Source organism: Molossus molossus, unplaced genomic scaffold, assembly GCF_014108415.1.
Source record: "Molossus molossus isolate mMolMol1 unplaced genomic scaffold, mMolMol1.p scaffold_m16_p_19, whole genome shotgun sequence".
NCBI classification, from domain to species: Eukaryota; Metazoa; Chordata; class Mammalia; order Chiroptera; family Molossidae; genus Molossus; species Molossus molossus.
The window spans coordinates 52166686-52192174 of NW_023425354.1; the positions used below are offsets into that span (position 1 = coordinate 52166686).

Genomic DNA, 25489 nt, shown 5'->3' on the forward strand with positions numbered 1-25489 from the left:
GAAGAGTAGAAAAGAATGAAAATGAGAGGGAACACGAGGGAATGAAATGGCTGTCGTTAAAGATGGAAGGCGATGGGATTGTTATGTGGAAGGGTGATGCTGGAATAAAGCTGTCATCTCATTGGAGAATGGAACTACTATTGGACAGTATGTGGGGTTAGGAAGGTGTTATGTTGAAGACTGTCACCATTGATCAGTATGATGAGCTTTTAGTCTTTTATTTGCGAAGTTACCTGGGTTAATCAGAAAAACAGATTGGCTGTTTGAGGTGAGGTTTGTAGGCCGGACTGAATTGGACTGAATTTGTGATGCGACCTTGTATTTAAGGGTTTCAAGTGTTTTCCCTTTCTTGGTGATCTGTCTAACTTGTCTCATTTCTTCATAACTCAGTGTTTTTTCTCTACTCTTCCAACTCTCCTATTGCATTGATTGAAGTGTTCCTGATCCTGGACAGGTAACCTGACCTTGATTCCTGCATTCCTGCTTCTCTTTGGTGTTTGGATCTTGACTTCAGTGTCCTTGACCTGGAATCGAGACCTCCATTAACCCCTAGGCCTGCTGGGAAGTATCAGAGCCCTGCATCTGACAGTATCAGCATCCCACCCCCAGTTCAGCCCTTCCCTGCACAGTGTGGGGTTTCATCTGCTCACTTGGAAGGCCACCTTGGTGCAGATGGTACTGCAAGTATGGGAAGGCAGAGAGCGGGAAAGTAGGGCTTGTTTTCCCTGCCACTTCTGTCACGAGTTCCATGACTGAGTAATTTTGGTGAGGAGTGTGAGCATTATTGGAGAAGGTTCATTTTTGTCTTTAACCACTGGTCTTGAACATTGTTCTGAAAGCACTAGAAGGATATTTGATAGGAGCAGTCTTAACTTGAAGAAGCTTTTTTCTGCTAGTACAGAGTGCTTTGTTAGGCAATGTTGTTGAGGTTTGAAAGGCCACAGTAGCGCTGGCCAGTTTGGCTCTGTGGTTAGAGTGTCAGCCTGTGGACCAGAGAATCCTGGGTTCGGTTCCTGCTAAAGGCACCTACCTTGGTTGCAGTTTGTCTCCATCCTGGTTGGGGTCGTGTGGGTGGCAACCAGTCGATGTGTCTTTCTCACATTGATGTTTCTCTCTCTTCCCTCCTTTTTCCCTCCCACTCTATCTGAAGATAAATGCAAAAATGTCCTCGGGTAAGGATAGGAAAAAAAAAAAAAGGCCACAGTGCCTCTGTTTGATTTTTCCAGATCATCTGTGGCATGTAGAAGCCATGGCTATCTTGTTTTGAATTCAGACTGATTCCAGTGTCTTCTGTTCTCATTTGATTAACTAGAACATATGGTTTAATTAAGAAATACATGATTGATTGAGCCACATTATTTTAGAGATGGGGCAGGGTTGCCCTCTAGTCAGCCTTGGTTTTGCACTCAGATCCCTGTAGTTGGGGTTGGAACTCTTTGTATTCTATCATTCTTTGTTGTCTTGTGGCCATACCTCTGAAATTGGTTATATATCAAATTTTTACTCCTCTGCCTTTATTGTTGGTACTGAAGTAATGATCTGTCATTTATGATCTGTATGTAGGCCCTTAAAAATTTTAATGCTAAGATTAACATTGTCCTTTACATGTGGATAATGTCATAAGTAAAGAGCAAGAAGATGATACAATCTTTATCACAATGTATCAAGCCTGTCCCATTAACTTTGTCCTCAGGGCAGCTCATCCCATGATGTAATATTGCATATGTTTTTGGCACTGCTCTCCCAAATTCTGATGATGCATGAAAGAAGATATATATAGAAAGAATTAATTGGACCTCAGCATCCTCAGAAGAATGGGAAGTACTACTACTATTAATTAATTAATTTTACTAACATACAATTGAGAGTTCACTAAATTGATTCTAAAGACTTGATGGTTTTGCAGTTGACTTAGTATCCTTTCTTCCTGCCTTAGTAAAAGCACGTGTTATCATAATTTCAGACAACTGATTTAACAGGCACTGTTTGTTTTTCTTTGACATGGAAACCATTTTTGCACCTGTGATCAGCATTCCAAATACCTTGCTTTTTTATTGTTTGTTTTGGCTAATGTTGCCATCTGGTAGGACCTTATTAGTGATGGCATTGTGAGATGCCATGGACATTTTTGTTTATGATCTATGTAGAAGACTCCTTAGCAGCTAAGAATGAACCTGTGCAGCAGGGGTGAGTCTTGCTGAATCTGTGGGATATAGAATCTGAGTTTTGAAATTAGGGCAGTGAAAATGCTTAAGATTTCCTGTACCAGAGGAAGGTGATCGCAAAGCGATGTGCTGCAGTGGTTCTGGGGTTTCCCAACCTTGTATTAGAACTAAATTCTGGACGCTTCTGCCGGGAAAGCAGTCCGTTTGTAAGGATCAGAATGTCTGTTAGGATCCAAGAGCGCACTTGGGCATCTGAGTGTAATCCTTGCTCTTTTACCTCCTACACCAATGATATAAGTTGATGGGAAGTTAACTGCTAACTGGCAGTGGACTCCCCTTCACATTTTATTTACATATACTAACTTTAGGAGGGTTCTTTAGCAAGGAATACTTAATGAACAAGGGTGTATATATGGCAGAAAAGTATTGGTGTTTTTAGATTCTGAAAGGTGGACACATTTTCAAAATATCGTTATAACTATATCAATTAAAATAATTCTTGTTGTTTTCATCTTTTGATTTTAAAGCAAAGACTGTTGAACCTTCACTATATCACTTTTAAAAATTTTTTGTGGTGAGGTGTTCCCCCTAAGATCCCATGTGATATGTTCACCACGTACCAGTTCTGGGATTTCCACATAGGTGATATTTATCAGTGTTCACTTGGCACAGAAGGTCAACACAAGTAGCTTTTGATTTCATTCTTGTCCTGTGAGTGGTCTGACATCATACCATTTGAGGAGACATTTGACAGTTACTTGGAATATGGAATACAAGTACTTTTGGAACCTTAGATGGTGAGAGGTGCTATGTAAAGGAAGGAGCCACAGTCACGGAGATGTCTTAGCTGCCTGCATGTGATAGCAGATCCCAGAAAGCTTTGCTAAAAAGTAAATACCTGCCGGTGTTCTGATTTAGGTTGGTGGTAAATTGAAAATAACACTTTGCATTCCTAATGGCAAAAGTACTAATAGCTTGCTTTATTTTATCCCATGTCAAATTGTTTTAATCGATGCCTAGAATAATTTTTAAAGCCATACATTGAGTTTTCCCATAGTTAGTGAATCCATCACCTTGCTGGTTTCATAATGTCCATGTTCTAATTTCTGATCAGGACTCACCCCTCTCTCACTTTTGCACACTTGTACCTTATTCCTCACTGACTCTGTGCAGCAGGGATATGAGTCACCTATCTTACTTGAGCCCTATTAAGAACTGACAAGGATTTGTCATGTGAGAATTTAGAGGCCTTATCCTCTAGGGCTAGTGGTCCTGCCCTTCCACATTAGTTTTCCCATTTCCTCTTTGCCCACATTTTATTCCCCCATATATTCTCTTTTCAAAATACGAAAAGGAGTATCAGTAAGAAATGACAGACATTTTGTGAGTATATTTGACTGTGTTGCTGTTTTCAAGGCTGTCTTTCTGAAGTCAGGTCCTGGACTCTTCAGTTCTTGATTCTTGACATGTTTGCAGATGACTTGTATCTTTTTTGCCTGCATCTTTTTTGCTTAAATCTCAGGAACTAACATCTGTCATACACACTGTGGAACCACTGTTTTTAATTAAGAACATACGTGACTTGTCATCAGTCTTTCTTTACTCTGAGTCATTCAAGTATATGATGACCTAATTTTCTCCTTCTCTAAGCAGGAATGGGAACAGGTGACTCTGGCCCTTCTCCATGTACACATTGTTCAAGAGATAGAGCTTGCCACCTGCTTAACCTTTCCTTATAGCTTGAGTTGGTAGAAAGGAAAGCTCTAATTGGTGAGAGGCAGGAGTTCTCACATCAGGACACAGACAGACAGACAGACAGACAGACAGACAGACTGTGGTCATTTCAGGGCAAGCCCCTGTGCTTTGGTGTGTGCCTGGCTTCTGTAGCAACTGAGTATCTTTGAGAACCTTAACATGGAGATGTAAGGGTTAACTGTGAATCAGGGTGAGTGGCAAGGATTACTATCAGAATCCACAAGGTGATTATTTAGCCCCTAAGCAGAATGTCCTTGGTGACCTGCTTCTGAGAAACTACTCTATGGGCTTTTCTTATTATGCTTACTCTATAGCTGGTCCCTTAGCCACCGTGTCATCAGCCTTTCTTTCTTTCCTCGTTGCTACAGTTGAGCCATCTTAGCCTTACCTCATAATAGCGATTGGGTCATCATTATATTTGTTCCCTTTATCCTTCTCCCTGTCTCTCCTTTCCCATGAAAATAAATTTAGGAAAGGAAGAGAAACAAAAAAATGATACTAATGCAATTAGACTGGCTCAGTACGAAGGGGTCAAACCAGTTTCCTTGAGTGTATATACTGCCTATTTTCACCCATCCTCTTTGCTTCTTTCCCTGCCCTTCCTACCCCCAGCCCCAGTTCTTCAGTAGATTTTGTTTCAATAGTCCCCCCAGTCCCTTTTCATTACAACAAGGTGTCAGTCTTTGAGGTCAGTATAAGCTGTCAACATTTAAGTCTACCAGCGACTTCTAGTTGCCATTTTGCACAGAAAGGAAGAAAGCAGCTTGCAACAGCTTCTTAGTATTTCTGTATGATTGACTGTTTCCAAAGTGGGCATTGCTGTGTTTTGTTCATGAGGTAGGAGAGGACAAGAGGACAATTTCTAACTTAAACTTCTTAGCTTGTCCTATGGTAATTGTTAACTTTCTATCATTGTAGCATAGTCCATACAGAATTCCAAGTAACTGAATGTGTGGCTGTTCCAGCCAATGGGATGAGTTGGATTGGCTATTTCGGAAAAGGAACACTCTTTGGAACCATGTTTAACTGAAATAGTCATCAAACCAGAGAACTGGGTATTTAATTGATCATTTTCCTTATATCCGTAAGTGACATTTAATTGGAGTAATTTTGGCATTGTTGACCTGTGGCTACATGCTGCTTTTATTGTCATTTACTTGCTTTTAAAACCTTATTAGGAGTAAAAGACAACCATGAATAAGATTTGGATAATAACTAGAAAAAAATTTTTTAGCTTCAAGTATATAAATTTCTTCACTGTGGAAAACCACATATATATGTAGACTAGTGATTTTTGTTTTGATTTTAAGTGTTTTCTCTACATTATGTTCCAAATAAAGTAAAACTTAAAATAATTTGCAAATATTTTTATTGGAAAATCAATTTGGATTAATTTTCAAAAAATACAGTTTAATTTGTCCCGAGAGCATGTACATAATTACTTAAACTAGTGACAAGTAAAAGAGCTCAATATCCCCATAATGCAGAAAAAAGTGATTTTACTGAATTCTAACAGTTGGGTGAAAATGAAACTTTTTTAAAAAGGTAAGGTCCTTGAGATAATTTTTAAAAATATATTGAGATTTTCATCCGTACTTTTTTTTTAATCCTCACCTGAGGATATTTTTTCCATTTTTTGTACAGATAGAGTGGGAGGGGGAGAGAGAGAGAAACATCGACGTGAAGGGACACATCGAGTGGCTGCCACCCGCACGGCCAACCAGGACCGGGGACAAACCGCAACCGAGGTACGTGCCCTTAGCGGGAACCGAACCCGGGTCTCTCCGGATCGCAGGCCGACGCTCTAACCGCTGAGCCAAACTGGCCAGGGCTCATCCGTACTTTTTATGAGGGAAAATAGTTTGTTGAGCCCATATGAACATCGGCCTTATCTAACTTTCAAATTAATGAAATAATAAAATTTCCTGTGACTCAAGGCATTTATCAATACATTTGACTTCTGAACATTTCAATTATAAGATAATTTCAAGTACTATAATTGGCTTCACCTTTGCACTTTCATATTTCAGTGCCCTCAATTCAGGACAGCTTTATAGAGGGAAGAGAAATTTGTTCTTATTGATGTGTTCCATTTTAGGTGATTATGCCTCCTTAATATTAGAGAACTCTGGCCTTATTTATTTTAAATGTTAGAAATCCTTTTCATGCATATTGTTTTGATATTCTATTAGAATTTTCCTGGTAGTGACTTTAGTTTCTAAGTATATGCTCATTTGAATCATGGATTATCATTAAGTATTCTGCAATACTATATTATACAGATGATGGGTCACAGAATTATACCCTGAAACCTACATAATTTTCTTAACCAGTTTAACCCCAATAAAATCAGTAAAAGGGAAAAAGGTTTCAGAATAAAAAAATAAAATAGAATCTTGCATAAATTTTGCCCTGAAAAGAGAAAGTTTTCTTCAATTTTAATCATTTATTAAATGATTGAATTAATATCAATTTGAAGCTACTGCTCTTTTAGGTGTGTGGGTAGTTAATCTCCTTTTAAAGTTCTATAGGTCTTTTAAATTAATTTATTTTATTAAGTACTCACATACAATAAATGTTAGAGTACAACCCTAAAACTATAGTACAATTATGATTCAATTATACTTGCTTAATCCCAAACATTTCAGATGCAATACCAGCAGCCACTCTTCTACCCACTTCCAGTCGCTTGGACAAGGGGTCCGGAGAGCATAAGGAAGTGGTATAGTCTGTTGGACAAGCATCCAGGAGCAGAATCAATTTTTTGTTAGGCCCTCCATTGGCCCCATGTTCTATTTTGTACTAGTAGTGGTATTAAAGAGTATTTGAAAGATGAATAGCTTTTCCTGCTATGCTGAAGATCCCAAAGATTAGAGCTACACCTGGAATTATCTCTGTAGTCTAGTTAATAATAATCCTGTCAGGGATTGAGTATTAGATACTAATCACATGCTGGGACTTCATTTAGGCCTCCAGTTCTCATAGTAACATATATTCTTTCTGTAGCTACAGCAGTGTTTTTAGAAATATTACCAAGAATCAGGTATTGATGATAACTGTTGAGCTTTTGACTGTAATATGCTTTCAGATAGTTGAATTATAAGCATTTGTGCAAATGTTAAATTCAGAAAACCGTATAACCAGTTTAGGGAAATAAAAAATAAACTAACAACAGGGGCATCTTTTAAAACAGTATTTTAAAAATGTGTGTGCTAGTATATGTACACTTGCCAGTAGATACATACAAGTAAAAATAGGAAAAAGTATGTTTTTAAGCATTTTAATAGAATTCTTTAATAGGTGGAAATCTTCCCCAACCAGAGGGCCATTTGCTTTTTCTTCCCTGTTTGTCTCTAATAAGCAGGTCTCTGTTTTCTAAATTTAATATGTAGATGGAATAATTAAATCTTTTTAAAAATAATTTTCTTCCCAAATTAGTATTTTTACAGCTATACTTTTAAAGTTATAGTTTTAAAACAGGAATAAATTTAGTTAAAATGTTTACAGAAATTATTAGTGTCACATTTTGAAGAGGTCCACATTACACTTTTGGGCTATTTTGACTTTTTAAAAGTATTATTTTTGAGCACACATGCAGATGTTGATTTAAAAGCAAGATTATTTCTCTCCAAGCTATGAAAAGATAGATAGGAGAAAGAGAATGGAAATTTCTTAATTTTAAAAGTACTGGTCTTATTTTGTTTATATATTTTTTTCTTGTTTGTGCAGTGACATTTAATTTCAAAAGTTCTAAATAATTGTACACAGATGGTTGCTAGTTAGTAAATTTTATTTTGTGTGAAGTACTGTAGCTAGTAGTCTATACATTTTAAGTGTCAAAGTTAAATTTGTTCGTATTTGAAATGCATAGAATTCCTATTTAGTGCAGAAAAATGAGAGAACCTACTTCTATTCCTTATACAACTGCTTATTGTCATGTCACGTGGAATACATCTCTTGTATCTCTCTGTGCCTCTGGCTTCTCTTCTGTAAAATGGGCTCAAGAACTAAATTGACTGCCTTCATCCCTTTCAAGAACATTGAGGACAGATACCTTGAAGTCTTTGGAAGACAAAATGCCACCTTATGTATTTTTTTATATTAACTTGCCTTGTAAGTATGTGCTATATATTATACACAGTGGCACAACGTGACATTTTGAAATTTTTTATGAGAACAAAAGTTGTTTGCATGCCTTGATGTTAAACCATAACTTCATTATTAATGTTTTACAATTTCTGAACTTCTTTCCTACCTCTGTGGTGCAGTGAGAATTGTCCCTGTGACCATCTTCATGTCCTTTACTGTTTCTGGGCAGGAGGTGGGGATACTAATCTTTTGTGGCACTATTTTGGGAGTGTGCACAGAAGTTGTTGTATAGGTGGGTTAGGGATATACCCTGGGTCTGCAGTGTACAGAGCAGGGCCTCTTCAGCTTAGGAATAGACAAAGAGCCCTCTGTTTCCTTAGTTTTAGCTTTCCTTCAACATGTTTATGCTGTCCTGCATTCTGACTCATGGTTTGGAGAGTCAGATAGAACTTTTTGATTTTACCATGCAGGAAGTGTGGTGAAGGGGGAGAATTCTAGTCCAGGATTTGGGAGACATGGATTGTAGTCTGTATGCTGTGCATACAATAGTTCTCACTTTTACCTGTTCTGAACTGTTCTCTCTCTAATGAATGAGGATGCTATGGTATAAGGATCCCAGGAGTGAAGAGGGAAGTTCTTTCATTGAATGGCTAGATTTCATACAATTCTGAAATGGTGATTAAAAGTTTATGTATGAAGCTATCTCTGATTATTCACATGAAAACTGTTACATTGTGACTTCCTTTTGTACATGGGTTAATTTTCACTGCCCAAGAACTTTGTTGCATAATTTCCAACATCAGAGGGTGCTTGTGGTTGGAGAGCCCGTGTCTTTAGAGTTATTAAGTACTATTTTGTTAAAAATAAAAATTCCTACATGCTATTTTGTTTTTCTGTGTTAAAAACTGTTCTTGTAAGGTATAAGAAAGATGACAATTTTTATGTTGGGTTAATATTTGTGAAGTTTGCTTGGAAATTTTAGTCTTTTTTTGGTAGTGGTTTTTCTCAGGTTTCTAAAGTTGTTTTATGTTTTTATGACATCTTTTGTCATTCTTTTCCAGAGAATTCGGTCAACAGTGGATGAAAAAGAACAAAAACAACTTCTTATGGATTTGGATGTAGTAATGCGGAGTAGTGATTGCCCATACATTGTTCAGTTTTATGGTGCACTCTTCAGAGAGGTAGGCATGAACTATTTGGGTTTTAGCTGATGAATGAAGATCTAATTGGAATAAATAAGAGGATGACAGGATTAGATTTTGATCTTCAATTAAATGTCATACATTAATAATAAGTTAATTTCTCAGTAGTTTAGTATATAGCCATGATAACCTATGCATTAATTTCTACCATTTATATTTCCTTTTGTTAAGCGGTGAATCTCATACTTTAAAAAAAATGGCTGTCATTTGTGAATCCCATATTTTCTTTATTTATAAATACTTCTTTATTCTTTAAGACCCTGACAATCAGCAGATAGCGACACCTTAACCCTTTTGCTATAGGTTTAGCTCTATCTCTTTTGGTCTTGAGCTCTCTCAGTGCACCCATACCTTTATTAAAACTTATATTCATTTCTGTCATCAGATGTACCTGCATTCAATGTAAGCAGTTCTTTGTGTTCACTCATAATCCTCAAAAATCCACCAGACATGGAAATTAATGTTTGATAGATATTTTTTTAAAAAAATTTTTTTTCTTTCTTTCTTGATTTTTAGAGAGAGAGGAAGGGAGAGGGTGAGAGAGATAGAAACATAGATGAGAGAGAACATCCATTGGCTGCCTCCTGCACAGCCCCCTATGGGGATTTGGCCCACAACCTGGGCATGTGCCCTGACCGGGAATTGAACAGACAACTTCTTAGTGCATGGGTCGACGCTCAACCACGGAGCCACACCGGCCGGGCAATAGTTATTTTTTTTTATCTAATTCTGCTATCCAGATTTTTATATAGAAACTAGAACTCTAACTTCTTGAGTTTGTGATCACGTTTCTTCTTTTGGCCTCTTGGTATTGTGTTCTGATGTTGGTATTACTTCTGCTTCCAAGTGTCAGCCCACTTTTTCATTTCCAGTCATTTCACTGCCTAATGCAGGGAAGTGAGTTATGGCAGGGACTAAAGCTAGAGCTGTAAGGGAATTAAATCCTTTATGGTGTCTGGAACAGTTATCATACATTTGTGGTGTTTAGTTCAGTGAGGGACCTGAACTGACCTCTTAAAACTTTTTATTTTACTTATTTTTTAAAATGTTATCGTTCAATTACAGTTGACATTCAATATAATTTTGTATTAATTTCAGGTGTAGAGCATAGTAGTTAGACAACCATATACTTTACAAAGTGATTCCCCTGATATTTACAGTACTTACCTGGCACCATACATAGTTATTAAAATATTACTGGCTGTATTCTCTATGCTGTACTTTATATCCCTGTGACTATTTTGTAACTACCAATTTGTACTTCTTAATCCCTTCACCTCTTTCCCCCAGTTCCCCAACCTCCTCCCCTCTGGCAACCATCAGTCTGTTTTCTGTATCTATGAGTCTGTTTCTGTTTTGTTTGTTCATTTATTTTGTTCTTTAGATTTCATATATTAGTAAAATCATATGATATTTGTTTTTCTGACTATTTCATTTAGCATAATACCATCCAGATCCTTCTGTACTGTTACAAATGATATGATTTCATTTTTTTTTTATGGCTGAGTAATACTGCATTGTATATATGTACCATAGTTTTTTTTTTGTTTTTTTTTATCCTCACTCGAGGACATTTTTCCATTTTTTATTCAGATAGAGCTGGAGGGAGAGAGAGGAAGAGAGAGAGAGAAACATCGACATGAAAGGGACACATCGAGTGGTCACCACCCACACGACCCAACCAGGGCCAGGGACAAACTTCAACCGAGGTACATGCCCTTAGCAGGAACAGAACCCGGGCCTCTCCGGACCACAGGTTGACGCTCTAACCGCTGAGCCAAACCAGCCAGGGCTGTACCACAGTTTTTTATCCATTCATCTATTGACGCACACTTGGGTTGTTTCCATATTCTAGCTGTTGTAAATAATGCTGCAATGAACATAGGGATGCATATATTCTTTTGAATTAGTGTTTTGGGTTTCTTTGGCTATATATCCAGAAGTGGAATCTCTGGGTCATAAGAGTTTTTTAAAAAAATTTTTTAAGAGCCCTCCATACTGTTTTCCATAGTGGCTGCACCAGTTTGCATTCCCACCAACGGTACTCGGTACTCGGGGCTTCCCTTTGCTCCACACCCTCACCAGCACTTGTTTGTTGATTTAGTGATGATAGCCCTTTTGGCAGGTGTGAGGTGATAGCTCATTGTAGTTTTCATTTGCATTTTTCTGATGATTAGTGGCGTTGAACATCTTTTCATATGTCACTTGGCCATCTGGATGTCCTCTTTGGAGAAGTGTCTACTCAGTTCCTCTGCTTAGTTTTTAATTTTATTGTTTGGTTTTGGTATTGAGTTGTTTGTATTCTTTATAAATTTTGGATATGAGCCCCTTATCAGGAATATCATTGGTGAATACTTTCTTCCCTTCATTAGTTGTTGTTTTACTGATGGTGTCTTTTGCAGTGAAAAGACTTTTAAGTTTGATATAGTTTCTTTATTTTTATTTATTGATTTTAAAGAAAGGAGAGAGAGAAAACTGATTTGTTGTTCCACTTATCTATGTGTTCATTGGCTAATACTTGTATGTGCCCTGACCTGGGATCAAACCTGCAACCTTGGCATACTGGGACAACGCTCTAACCATCTGAGCTACCTGGCCAGGACTTTATGTAGTTTCGTTTGTTTATTTATTTTGTTTGTTTCCATTGCCCAAGATTTATTAGAAAGAATACTGCTAAGAGAAATGTCAGATATTTCATTGCCTATGTTTTCTTCTAGGAGTTTTATGGTTTTGAGGATTACATTTAAGTATTTAACCCATTTTGAGTTTATTCTTGTATATGGTATAAGAAGGTGGTATACTTTTATTTTTTGCATGTATCTGTCCAATTTTTCCAACATCATTTATGTACCTCATTGTATGTTCTTGTCTCCTCTGTCAAATATTAAATGATCATATTGATCTGGGTTTATTTCTAGACTTTCTGTTCTGTTCCATTGATCTATGTTTCTGTTTTTATGCTAGTATCATGATTTTTGAATACTATAGCCTTATAGTATAGTTTGATATAAGGTAGTGTGATACTTTTAGCTTTGAACTCTTAAACATTTTAAATGCACTTTAAAAATTTGAAAATGTTTAGATGTGCTGGAACTAGATGACAAAGAGTGTAGCCTTGAGGTTCTTGTTGTAGTTATTGAAACTTAAAATACACTCAGTTGTAAGACAGGACTGAATGTACACTGAATAGAAATGTACAACAGGGCTGAATGTACACTGAATAGAAATATGAAATCTTATAATTAGAGAAAAACTTAGAGGTTAGTCAATTAATTCTCCACCCAATCCTGAAATTTATTGTGTGTATGTGTGTTCTTAATAGGTAACTCTAGTAACTGGAAGAATACTGCTTCACGATAGAGTCCATTTCTTCGTTCAGTCACTAAATAATCACTGTTAATTTTATACTCATAGTTTCTTCTTCCTCCTGTACTTATAATTTTTATGACTTGAATTATGACTTAAATATTCTTTTTTTTTTTTTTTAACCAGATACATTGAATTTGTTAGCTTACTTCACCATTTCACATCATTACATTGTATCAGTATATAGTCATGTATTCAGGTACATAACTGTATCCTGGACTTAAGTATTACATAATGTTATTCTGTTAGTAAGATCATGAATCTGGAACTTTCTTTAGTTTGCACAAGAATCTTGCCATCTCCTCTGCCCTCCTTTCCCCAAACCATAACTTAATTTATTCTTCATAATCACTTAATCATCTGGCTACATTACTCTTTCAGTCTTATGCAGAACAATTGTATTTAGGGATTGGACTAGATTTTCTCTCCTAACTAGATTCCACAGTCAGCTTTTCAGTGCTGTCTGTGTTCACTAGAGATCCCACGGGCTCTGTCCTAACCGTATATCACCTCCGTGGTGCCTGCATATGCCAGTTTAGTTCTCATGTTCATTTCCCTAATCCTCCATTTGAGCAACATTTAAATATCTAGCGCTAGGCTAGATAGTCTGACTTCATGAAAAGAGGCAGTATAAGTGATACCTACGATTGAAAACTTGCTGCTAATGAAACAAAAAGCTTTTTATAAACAAAAAGAATAGGATCTGAATAGTATCCTTATGGTTTCTTACGAATCGCTGGGAAAATTCAGTGTTACATCTCAGGAAGGTTGAAGGGACTTGAGATATGTAGCTATAAGCACTAGCATCTATTAATGCCCTATAGTTTTCACATATATTATCTTCACAACAGTCTCAAGGAGTTCGGTGTATATTATCCCCTTTTTCCAGAGAGGAAATTGAGATTTGAGTACTAATTTGAAAAAGTCACACAGCCAATAAGTGCCGGAGATGGAAATTCAGAGACAATGACATCACTGTTCATTCTAACACAAGTAGTCCAGGGATGAAGAACTTTAGCTTAATTTAAAATATAATGTAGTTTTTAAACATTGTAATTTTTTACTATGATAAGGTGAGATCTTAAGAACTATATAGTTAAGCTGTATAAAGTCACAAAATGCCTAGATAGAGTGAACTTTAACTTCTCCCCCAAATCTTAGAATGGTAAAAATAATAGGTACTTTCTGAACAATAAAACCTGAAGTTTTAGAAGCAGAAAGTTCATCTTTAAAGAGTGTATAGTCAAAGTGTATTTTCTCAAGTTATGGCAGGTGGAAAGGTTAAACAGATTTAATAAGGGTTTAGAGAAACTCTTTCAAGATTGATTACTTAAAAATAAAGATTTTTTTTTATCCTCACCCGAGGACATTTTTCCATTTTTTGTTCAGATAGAGTGGGAGGGAGAGAGAGAAACATTGACGTGAAAGGGACACATCGAGTGGTTGCCACCCGCACGACCAACCAGGGTCGGGGACAAACTGCAACCGAGGTACGTGCCCTTAGTGGGAACCGAACCTGGGTCTCTCTGGACTACAGGTCGATGCTCTAACTGCTGAGCCAAACCAGCCAGGGCTAAAGATCTTTTTTGACTACAATAATAGACCCAAAAATCTGGGTTTATGGCAGGAAAGAATGGGAGTGCATGTGTGCAGTCAGGACTTTCTACCTTCCCATCACTATGAGAGAGACCATTATTTCCAATTCTTGTCACTGTGAAAGACCCTCCAGAATATTTTATTTCACATAATTTATGTGACTGTAAGACATCAGGTTTTGATCTTGTTCAGTCACCATCAATCAAGGGGCTGGTAAAATATATTTTTCTTCTTGCAGCTACTATGTAGAGATTAATCTTGCCATTGAGTAATTTTGAGCCTTTGGAAGTGCTATAATTCAGAGCAGTGAATAAATAATATTTATCACTGAAGTTGGTGACTTATTTGTTGCCATTGTCTATAACCATGTACACTTCTTTCTAGGATGGACTTAAACTCAAATAAAAAGCCAAAGTACAACTTGAATTTGATTTAGATAAGTTACTAAGACGTTCTAATTGCACAGGTTTCTAAATTCATTTTCAGACTTTGTAAACAGGAAAAAAAGAGGTTGATAGTATTGAAAAAGTAACATTTAGCATGTAGCTTACCTAAAGGTTTTTAATATATACATTTTCAGAGTTTAATAGCAAGGAAATCCTTAATTCAGATACCTGTTGGTTGGAGAAATCCTAGTGTAGGAAATACTATTCTGAGTAAATTGTGATTGTAGAAATTCATCAGATTATATGAAAAGAAGTGATACTAGCTGAATTTAGTCACCTCCTCCCTTTCTATTCCTTCTTCTACTCATGTTCTTCTTTCTCTTTCCTTCCCCCTTGCAAGTTATAAATGCAGCTTTATGGAGATAATGTTGACACACGATAAACTGCACATATTTAAAGTATACAATTTGATATGTTTGGACAAATGTATGCGCCTGTAGAATTATCACCATAATCAAGATAATGAACATCTTCATCCCTCACAAGTTTCCTTGTGTCCCACAGGTAATGCATACTTCCTCTCTGCTGTCACCATCCTGGGCAACCATACATCTGCTTTTTGCCACTGTAGATACATTTGAATTTTCTAGAATTTTGTGTCAGTGGAATTATACAGTATGTACTGTTATTTTAAGAAATCATCTTTTACTCAGCATAATTATTTTGCAGTTAATGTTGTGGAATGTATCAGTAGTATGTTTTTATAATTTTTTTGTTGAGGAGTAGTATTAGTACTGTTCCACTGCATGGATACATCAGTTTGTTTACTCATTCACCTGCTGATGAACATTTGGGTTGTTTCCATGTTTTATCTATTACAAGTAAAACTGCTATGCATATCTGTGTACAAGTCTTTGAGTGGACATTTGATTTTATTTCCCGTGGGTAAATACCTGGGAGTGGGACGGCTGGATCATATGGTACATGTATGTTTAAGATTTTTAAAAACGGGCAAACTCTTTTTAAAAGTACAGTTGAATTTTGACCAACTTGGGGGTTAGGACATTGATCCTTGCACAGTTGAAAATCCTCCTGTAAACCTTCACTCCTCACAATCTTAACCACGGTTGTCCCTCAGTATTTGGATGAGATTGGCTCCAGGCACTTCACCTGTACAGAAATCCACAGATGCTCAAGTTCCCTGTGTGAAATAGCCTAGAACAATGCCTGTGATCAGCTCACTGTGTTCTCGGATTCCCCTCGGCAGATCCAAAAATACTGTTTTTGATCCACAGTTGGTTGAATCAGAGGATGTGAAACACAGAGATACGGAGGACCGACTGTATATTGGAAAAAATCTACATGTATGTGGACCTGCTCAGTTCAAACCCATGTTGTTCAAGGGGTGACTGTAGTTGCACCATTTTCAACTTCCAGCAGTAGTGCAGTGTATGAGGGGTCTGTTTCTTCCACATCTTTTCAACAGTTGGGATGGTCATCTTTCTGATTTTTAGCCACTGTAATAGATTTAGAGTGGAATCTCATTGTCTTTTTAATTTGCGTTTTTTTTAAAATGACTAATGATGTTCAACAGCTTTTTATGTGCTTACTCGCCAATTGTATGTCTTCTATGATGCAGTTTCTGTTAAAATCTTTTGTCATTTACTTAAAGAATTTTTTGTTTATTTTCTTACTGTTGAGTTTTGGGAGCTTTTAAGAACCGTTATTCTGGAGACAGGTTTATTATCAGATATATGGTTGCAAACGCCTCCCTCCATCCCCCCTCATCTGTGGCTTAACTGTTGCACATTTTAACAGTGTTCTGCTTTGTTTTTAGAAAGTGCTAGTTTTTGGTAGGACAGTTTGCCAGTTTTTTTTCTTTTATGTATAGTACTTTTAGTGTTGTATTTAAGGAATTTTTGCTGAACTCATAATCACTTAGATTTTCTCTTGTTTTCTTCTCATAGTTTTATAGTTTTATATATCACAATTATATTTATCATGCATTTAGAATTAGTTTTGATATGGTGTGAGGTGTGGATTGGTGTTTTACGTTTTTGCATTTGGATATCCTTTGCACCTTTTCCAGAAGTCAATGTGTGGGCCTGTTTCTGGACTACGTAGTATGTTCCATTTGTCTGTTTTGTCTGTCTTTGCACCCATTTCACACTGTCTTGATTATTCTAGCTTTATGGAATGTCTTAAGATCATATAATACTGGTTTTTAAATTTAATTTTTTTAAAGTAAGTTTTGTCTATTTGAGGCCCTTTCCATTTCCATATGGATTTTGGTATCTGCTTGTCGGTTAAAAAAAATCCCCAAAATTGTTGATTGGGATTATATTGAATCTATACATCAAATGGGAGAGTATCAATATTTAACAGTATTAAGTCTAATGACCCATTAACATGATATCTTATTTATTTATATCTTTAAAATTTTTTTCAGCAGTATTTTGTGATTTTTGCCATACAAAATTTTCACATTTTTTGTTAAATTTATTCTTAAGTATGTGATTTTTTGATGCTTTAATACATGAGATTTTTAAAACATTGTTTCCTCTTGTTTTGTGACTAGAAAGTAGAAATGCAGTGGATTCTTGTTTATTTATCTTGTGCAGTGCAACCTTATTAAACTCCTATGAGTTCTGGAAGCTTTTTGCAGATTCTGTCACATTTTCTATATAGATTATCATGTCATCTGTGAATAAACAGCCTTTACTTTTTTTTTTCTAATTTGGGTCTTTCTTCTTCCCTTTCTTCTTTCTTTCCCCCTCTCTCTCCCTTTCTTTCCCCCTCTCTCTCCCTTTCTTTCCCCCTCTCTCTCCCTTCCTTCCTTCCTTCCTTCCTTCCTTCCTTCCTTCCTTCCTTCCTTCCTTCCTTCCTTCCTTCCTTCCTTCCTTACTTCCTTCCTTCTCTCCTCCCCTTCCTTCCCTCCATTTTTTTTTGTTGTTGTTGTTCTTTTTCTTTCTTTCATTTCTTATTGCACTGGCGAGACCCCCTAGCACATGGTTGGATAGGAATGGTGAGAATGGACATCCTTGCCCTGTGTCTGACCTGGGGGAAGCACTCAGCCTTTCGGCACTAAATATGATACCAGCTGTAGGTTTTCTAGACGTTCTTTGTCAGGCTGAAGAAGTTCCCTTCTATTGCTAGTTTGTGAGAGTTTTCATCAGGAATGGATATTAGAGTTTTGTCAAATTGTTTTTATACAGCCTTGAGATGATTGTATGGTGTTAAATTTTTCTTTTAAAGTTCGGTAAGTTATATGGATTATTTTTCAAATGTTAAACCAAATTTGTCTTTCTGGGATAAACTCACTTGAATATTATGTATTTTTTTTTATATATTGTTAAATTGGCTAAAACTTTATTTAGAAGTTTTATATACATGCCGTGGGAGATATTGATCTGTACTTTTCTTACGTTTTTTGTTTTGTGGGGAGGACGTTGTTGTATCAGTGTAATGCTAGCCTTATAGAATGAGTTGGGAAATAATTCTCTCATTTTCTGGAAGAATTTGTAGAATTCGTATTATTTCTTCTGTAAATATTTGATAGAATTCACCAACAAAACATGGAGTTTTCTTTGTGGGAAAATTTTCAATTACAAATTTGGTTTCTTTTAAAGACAGAATTCCATTCATTATCTCTTTCTTCTTGACTGATTTTTGGTAGTAAATTTTCTTGAAGAAATTTGTCCCTTTCATCTAAATTGTCACATTAATTGGCATAATTATAATAGTCTTTATTATCATCTTAATATCTGTAGAATCTGTAGAGATATGTCCTCCCTCTCTCATTCCTGTTATAGCTATTTTTTCCTGATTAGTCTGGCTAGAGGTTTATCAAATTTATTAATCTTTAAATGAACCAAACTTTCAGTTTCATAAATTTTCTGTATTGTTTTTCTATTTTGTAATTAATATTCTGATCACTCATTTTCTTCTACTTATTTTGGTTTAATGTGTGTGTCTTTTTTCTAGTATCTTAAAGTAGTTTTTATTTATTTATTTTGAAACTATGAAATATTTCAAACATACAGAAAATTACAGGGAATAACAGTGTATCCACACTACAGATTAGCATTTGGGCACATCTGCTTTTTATCTGTGTTTAAATTATAGGTACAGTGGAAGCCCCCGTCCCATTTTTCCTTTTACTCTCCTGATCTAAACTCTACTTTGAAGTTAGTTAATGCTTCCTTGAACCTGTTTATGTAGGCTTTCCATAGATGTATTTTTCCCTAAGTAATACACAATATTACTTTAAATATTTTCAAAGTTTACCTAGGTGGAATCATCCTGTTTATATCTTCCAAAGCATTTTGTACTCAGCATAATTTTCAGGATTTGTCCCTGTAAACTGAGATCTGTAATCCAGGGTAGGGCACAAGTAGGATACAGTGTGAGTATGTGGAACAAGTTTAGTTTTATGCTGTTATTTATTGTAGTATTTTCCCTGTGAGCAACTGTAAACCTGCTTTTGCCTCACCCTGTATATAGATTTGGTTAATTTATTTTAAGAGCTATGTAATATTCTAATGATTAAATATACCACTTTATACTGTTTAATAATTTCAATGTCGGTTGTTTCTAATTTTCTTTAGCAATTATAAAAGTGAACCTCCTTTTGCATGTCTTCTTGACAACTTAGGTTTCAGATTCTGTAGAGTATATATACCTAGAAATGTAATTGCTAAGATAAATGATAATGAATACCTTCAACTTTAGGGATGTTGTCATATTTCTCTCCATATTGGTTATACTAACTTATATTCCTGCTGGTCAGATGGTCATTTCTGTGTCAGGAACTGTATTAATTTGTCAGCAGTGGAGACTGGTAGTGTCCTTCTCAGGTTGCGGTTTTCATTGTTAAGATTGCTTCACAGTCCCAGTTGGCTCCTAGAGTTCAGCTGTCATGGCCACAGGAAGGAAGAGAAGAGAGAAGAACTACTAGGGCTGTTCTGGAATCATCAACTGTGTGTGTTGCCACCTCATTGGGCGCTCTGCTTTACAGCAAGGGCTGGGCACATCGCACAGAACAAGGGGGGCTTGTTGGGTAGCCATATGCATGTATTGTCACAGATCTCATTGCTAGTATTTGGTGTTACTTAATATTTCAGTTTTGGCAATTAGGTGGGTTTGAAGTGGTATCTCTCTTTTAAAATTACATTTACCTAATTACTGGTGAGGTACAGAATTTTTCACTTGTGTGTTCAGGTTTTCTTTTCTGTGACTTGCTTATTGGTATTCCTTTGCCATTATTCTATTGTTTTATTTCTAATTAATTTAGCATATGCTTTATTGCTCAGGGTACTTATCCTTTGTTTCTTTACATCCAAATAAATGTTTTTGTCTTATATTTGAACTTTGGTATGGTATCCTTTATCATACAAAAATATAATAATGGAATTAAATTTGACAGGTCTTATTCTTTGTGATTTATTCTTTTCATGTATGCGTATGGGGAGAAATATTTTTCCTACCCTGAAGTCTTAGACTTTCAAAACAAAAATGTTTTAAACTTTTGCATTTCAAAACTTGCAGAAGGTTTGTATTATTTGTGAATGATTTGAGGTAATGATCCAATTTAACTTTTTTGTATGTGGAAGGCCACTGGTCTCAGCAGCAGTCATGGACTGGTCCATCCTTTTGCCACTATGTGCTTTGCTGCATCTGTCATAAATCAAATTTCTTAGTGTATGGGGTTTTTAATCTGTTCCACTGGCATATTTAACCCCACCTCTACCCTCCCCATCTTCCACTGTCTTTACTCTGATGGCTTTCTATAAATGTCTTTGTCTAGTAGATCAGCCCCCCTTCTTTAAGAATTTGTGAGCTCTGCTTGGCTCTACTTTTCTACATACATTTTAGGGTTCCCTTGTCCAGGTGCATGATAATTTTGATCAGAATCTAACTGAATTCTGCCTGGCTGCTGTGGCTCGGTGGATCGACCCATAGACCAAGAGGTGGCCAATTCAATTCCCGGCCAGGGCACATGCCTGGGTTGTGAGCTCAATCCACAGGAGGGGGCATACAGGAGGCGACCAATCGATGTTTCTCACGTAGATGTTTCTATCTCTTGCTCTGTTCCTCTCTCTCTAAAATATCAATAAAAACATATTTTAAAAAATAAAGGGGCATTAGTCTTATAGTCAGTGTAGGTCATGCATGAGGGGTAGGGGATAGTGGTAGAAAATCTCTGACGATACAGCTGGATCCATAGATTAGTGACAACATACAAAATCATTTCCAGGTCATTTTTTGTCATTATCCTGATAGTTGTTTTCACTCTTACAAGGTACTTGGTAGAACTTGTTCATGTGTGCAAATACTTTTGTGTTATAATCATGGTGTCTGCTTATGTTCTGCATTTTCTCATGCATACCTCCTGTGAATGTATAGTTCCCAAATAATTTAATTTTAGATAATCCCTTTAATGATGTGCCATTTCCTCTTGTGAGATAGTTTAGTGGCTTCTAGTTTGTTTTCATTTTTGTAATTTATGGACTGTTTGTTTAAGCTAGATTCCCAGTCATGATTTTATCAAAGGATATAAACATATTTATTTCTCGTTTTATTGTCCAGTTGCCGTCAGACTGTTTTAAAGCACTTTGTAATGCTGCCATTAGTTTTTGAATGACTCAGTTTAATTATAGCTAGCATTAATTTATTTAAGGAATGTTTATTGAGCCCCTGTCCTGGTGGAGTGTGTGTTCTAGTAGGGAATATAGATGAAAATATAATAAAATAAATGTTATATTTTATACTAGAAGATAAAAAGGGTCATACAAAATGCAGCAAGGTAAGATAAGGGGGTGCTAAGAGTGGGATGACTTGCATTTAAGTGTTAGCTCCTGAGAGGCTGCATTTGAGCAAGGACTTGAAGCATTGTGTTTGCTTTATGTATTTCTCTCTCTCGCTGTCTCCCTCTCCCTATCTAACCAATTTAAGAATTTTTTATAGTATATGGAGATAATTGTAATCTATTTTCTTTGTTAGTGGGAGTCAGTAGTTTCCCACGTTTTTTATTTTTATATTTAATTGGCAAATTTTGAAATTTTTATAAAAAACTCAGAAGTTTTCTATGTAAGACTGTTCCTGTTCTTACAATTAAGAGTGGGGGAGATTGGGCCAAATACGTTTGTATTTAAGCATGAAGAGAATATTCTGCCAAGAGTTTTAATAAGGAACCCAAATAGTACAAGACTTTAAAAAATAAAGATTGTTTTTCTTTAATTGTATTTCTATTAAAAGTGAAGGAAAAATGGAACTTAATAAAATGTATAAGAATAACAGATATTTGTTATTTTATAGGGTGACTGTTGGATCTGTATGGAACTCATGTCTACCTCGTTTGATAAGTTTTACAAATATGTATATAGTGTATTAGATGATGTTATTCCAGAAGAAATTTTAGGCAAAATCACTTTAGCAGTAAGTACCTGGTTTTCAAATTGTTCATTCTATGCATACTCATATGAAAATGCTGCTGGAGTTTGGATGCATACACCCAGATGTCCTTCCCAGAATGTTACTGACCACCTAGAAAGTCATCTGTAATAGCGAGAGGGATGAAATCACTTTTGTGGGATAATTAACACAAGTCATAAGAACACTTTGTGGTCTACATGAATACTACAATATTCTTTTCAATAAAACCACAATGAACCATACTAGATTTTACTGTCAGTAAGATCAAAAAAAGCAATTTTCTGTTCCTTTTCTCCCCTGTTGGTTTAACAATTTTAAAATATTTTATATTATCACAGTTGTCCCTAAATTAATCAGAATCACAGCAGTCTCCTTCAAGTCTCTTAATTAAAACTCTTAGACAAAGTATTATTTCCTGTGGTTTAAGATTAGGCTATCCAATCTAAACCATTTACTTTTTTGACTAGCAATTTCAGTAACCAGCATTATTGCTGATTTGGTCGATTTACTCTTATCAGAGTACCAAGAAGAAAAGAGGTACTTCTTTGTTTATGTGTTTATAGTCTTGAAAGTGAGATCATGATTATTTCCTTTCTTGCTCTGCATCTTTTAGTTGACAAAGGTTGTTCATAATTATTTTTTCCGAAAAAAATTATATTTGATAGAGTAAAATTAATGATTCTCAGAAACCTCTGAGAATCTGATCATGATCTGGGTTAGTGGACATGTAAACTAAATTTTATAGAAGTTGTAAGATAGCTGTCTGGTTGCATGTAATTTCCTGTTTCTTCCTTTCCTGCATCCTCAACCTCCAACATAGGTTGTCTGTGCATTACCATTTTATCCTGTGTAATCACTAATGGTTAGTGTTAAAAATATATAGTTTCTGAGTTGTATTTTAGTTGTAATAGATGTGGGTACATAATTGAAATTTAAAAAATCAGATTAAACTCTGGTCATTATAATCTTAAAATTCATAAGTCTCATGTTAATGTTTTAAGTTATTTAACTGAATTAATGCTTAAGTGTGTTTGATGAGCTAAAATGTTAAGGTATATACCTTTTCATATATTTTATAAAAAGAACCTGAGTTTTATTAGAAATTTATTCATTATTCTGACTGATACAGGAAATTTTATATTGATCAATTTAGTCATCTTTCTCCAGTATATCAAACCCAGTGTTATCTGGGGATTTGTTAGTATTCATAGGAACAAAGTAGCATAATGATAATAGCTAGTGGTTATTGAATGTTTCTTTGTATTAGGCCAAGATCCTGACATTTTATTTTCATAGCAACTCTCTATGGTAAATAGTATAACCTGTTTACAGATGACAGATCTGAAATATGGAGAGGTTAAGTAATTACTTTGCTTTGAAGTTTATACAATTTTAACTGGTAAATGCACTAAGCCCAGGCAACCTAATCCCAGAATCTTGTTCTTAACCACTGTACAACAGGGTGATCATGAAATTAGCAAACAGATAAAATTATCATGTATTGCAATATGTGTAGCATAGGTAGACTAATAGGTTATTTATTATATATTTGCCTATATTTCTAGGCTTGATCACCTTTTATATTAAGTACATTTAAAATTACTTTGAGTTAAATTTCTCTTTTTATTTTTTTATACTCACCTGAGGATATGCGCACTGATTTTTAGAGAGAGAGAAACATCTATATAAGAGAGAAACGTTGATTAGTTGCTTTCTCTTTTGCTCCCTGACTGGGAATCGAACCCACAACCTTTTGGTGTACAGGGTGACACTCCAACAAACTGAGCCACCTGGCCAGGGCAACTTATACCTGTTCTTAATTAATTAATAACTCATTGAGCACACCGCCTGGCTGTCTGAAGCTTTGGGGACACTGAGGCGCGCCGCAGACATTCCTCTGAGGGCTCAGCTCCCAGTTTGGGAGCTTTTCAGAATTCAGAAAAGCGTTTTAAATTAGGGTTGATACTGGTACCAGCCTGTTGGACTTTCTTGTACTACATATTTATATTCTTGAAAAATTGCAAGGTATAAGAAACATTATACAACTTATTAATGACTTATTAAAATAATTATAAGTTAGAGGGTTTTCTTTTTAGCTGTCAGGGAACAGCATATAAAGGCAACTAAGTGTTCAGATTTAAAATCATTCACCATCTTCAGGTAACATAAACATTCACATTAAGCTTACAAGAACGGAATGGGCTTTGTGGGCTGTTAGTTATTATAAACTATTGTACTGTTTGATTAAAAGGAAATTGTTTATCCCATCTCTGCTTTTTCTCCTTAGACTGTGAAAGCACTAAACCACTTAAAAGAAAACTTGAAAATCATTCACAGAGGTGGGTATAGGATTATTTTTCATAGAACAATATTTCCTTAATAGGGGAAAAATATTGAATATTACAGTGTCACTTTTTAGCAAAACCTCCTATATGTACCCTAAAATTTTACTATTAATTTAGAGGGTTTTATTTTCCCCTTTGGGGAGTCTGTAAATTTCAATCTACCTTATTAATATGTTGGACTCCATAATTGAAAGAGATTTTGCTGTAAGTTCTTACTACTCTTAGTTTTAAAATAATTATTCATTTGCCCCATAGATAATTAGTGTTTCTCTTCTATACAAATAAGGCATGAAGGTAGTCCTGTGGGCATTCAGAGAAGAATCAGAGGGGTGCTACTCTTGTATTTTAAAGGCACACAATTGTCCCTATCAAGTGTTTTTTTCTCTATTAGAGGATATTTTTGCAAATTGAGAGATTCTTTAATTAGTATTGTACGTTGAAATTGCTCCAAAGCATTTGTATTTGTGAGAATAGTGGACTTGTCCTTGTTTGACACAGATTCAGAGTTTTAAACATTTGATGGAGATATATTAGAAGACGAGGGAGTCCTGACTCTAATTCAGCAAACAGACTAAATATTTCCTCTGTTTATTATGACAGACTCAGAGCAGTGAGGTTTTGAAGAGGCACAAACCTAAGACATGATGTGACAGTGTGTGATTCAGCCTGCCAATAAATAAGGTAGAAAGTCAAAAGTCATATTCAGAGAAGTAAAAAACCTTGAATTCTAGGAATCATAGTTTCCAGTGGTTAATGAAATTAGTAATTGGGACATTTATTTAAGTAATTTTAGTTTGGGGTTGACCTTGGACCAGAAATTAGTTAACGTTGAACATCAGAGTAATTCATTTACTTTTGCCAGGCTTAATGCTTATTAAAAATAATATTAGGTAGGCTTCTAATTTCCTTTTTGGCCTAAAATCATATAGGGCTAGGTCCCTAAACAGAATTACTTAGTTCCTCTCATAGTTCTTCTCATAGTTCATCTTGTTCTTGTTTTGGGGTTTTCCCTCCCTTTTTGCTGTTTTCTGCAATTATGAGAGTATTGCCTTTATCTTAGAGCTGCTCGAATACCTTAGGAATAGTCAAAGTATCACAGTAAAGCACCAAGACCGTGCCTGAGGGGTGTAGGAAAAAAGGTAAAGTCTTCA

At 35.7% G+C, this 25489-nt stretch overlaps 1 protein-coding gene across 2 annotated transcripts in view; it reads left to right on the forward strand.

Moving 5' to 3' along the window:
- MAP2K4 (mitogen-activated protein kinase kinase 4) overlaps nt 1-25489 on the forward strand; it is a 117586-nt gene that overhangs the window by 66916 nt on the left and 25181 nt on the right. For both annotated transcript variants that reach the window (XM_036268014.1, XM_036268015.1), the window contains 3 exons: nt 9071-9190; nt 21877-21996; nt 24281-24332. In XM_036268014.1, coding sequence (XP_036123907.1) covers nt 9071-9190; nt 21877-21996; nt 24281-24332 — 292 coding nt within the window. The remainder of the gene's footprint in view (nt 1-9070; nt 9191-21876; nt 21997-24280; nt 24333-25489) is intronic.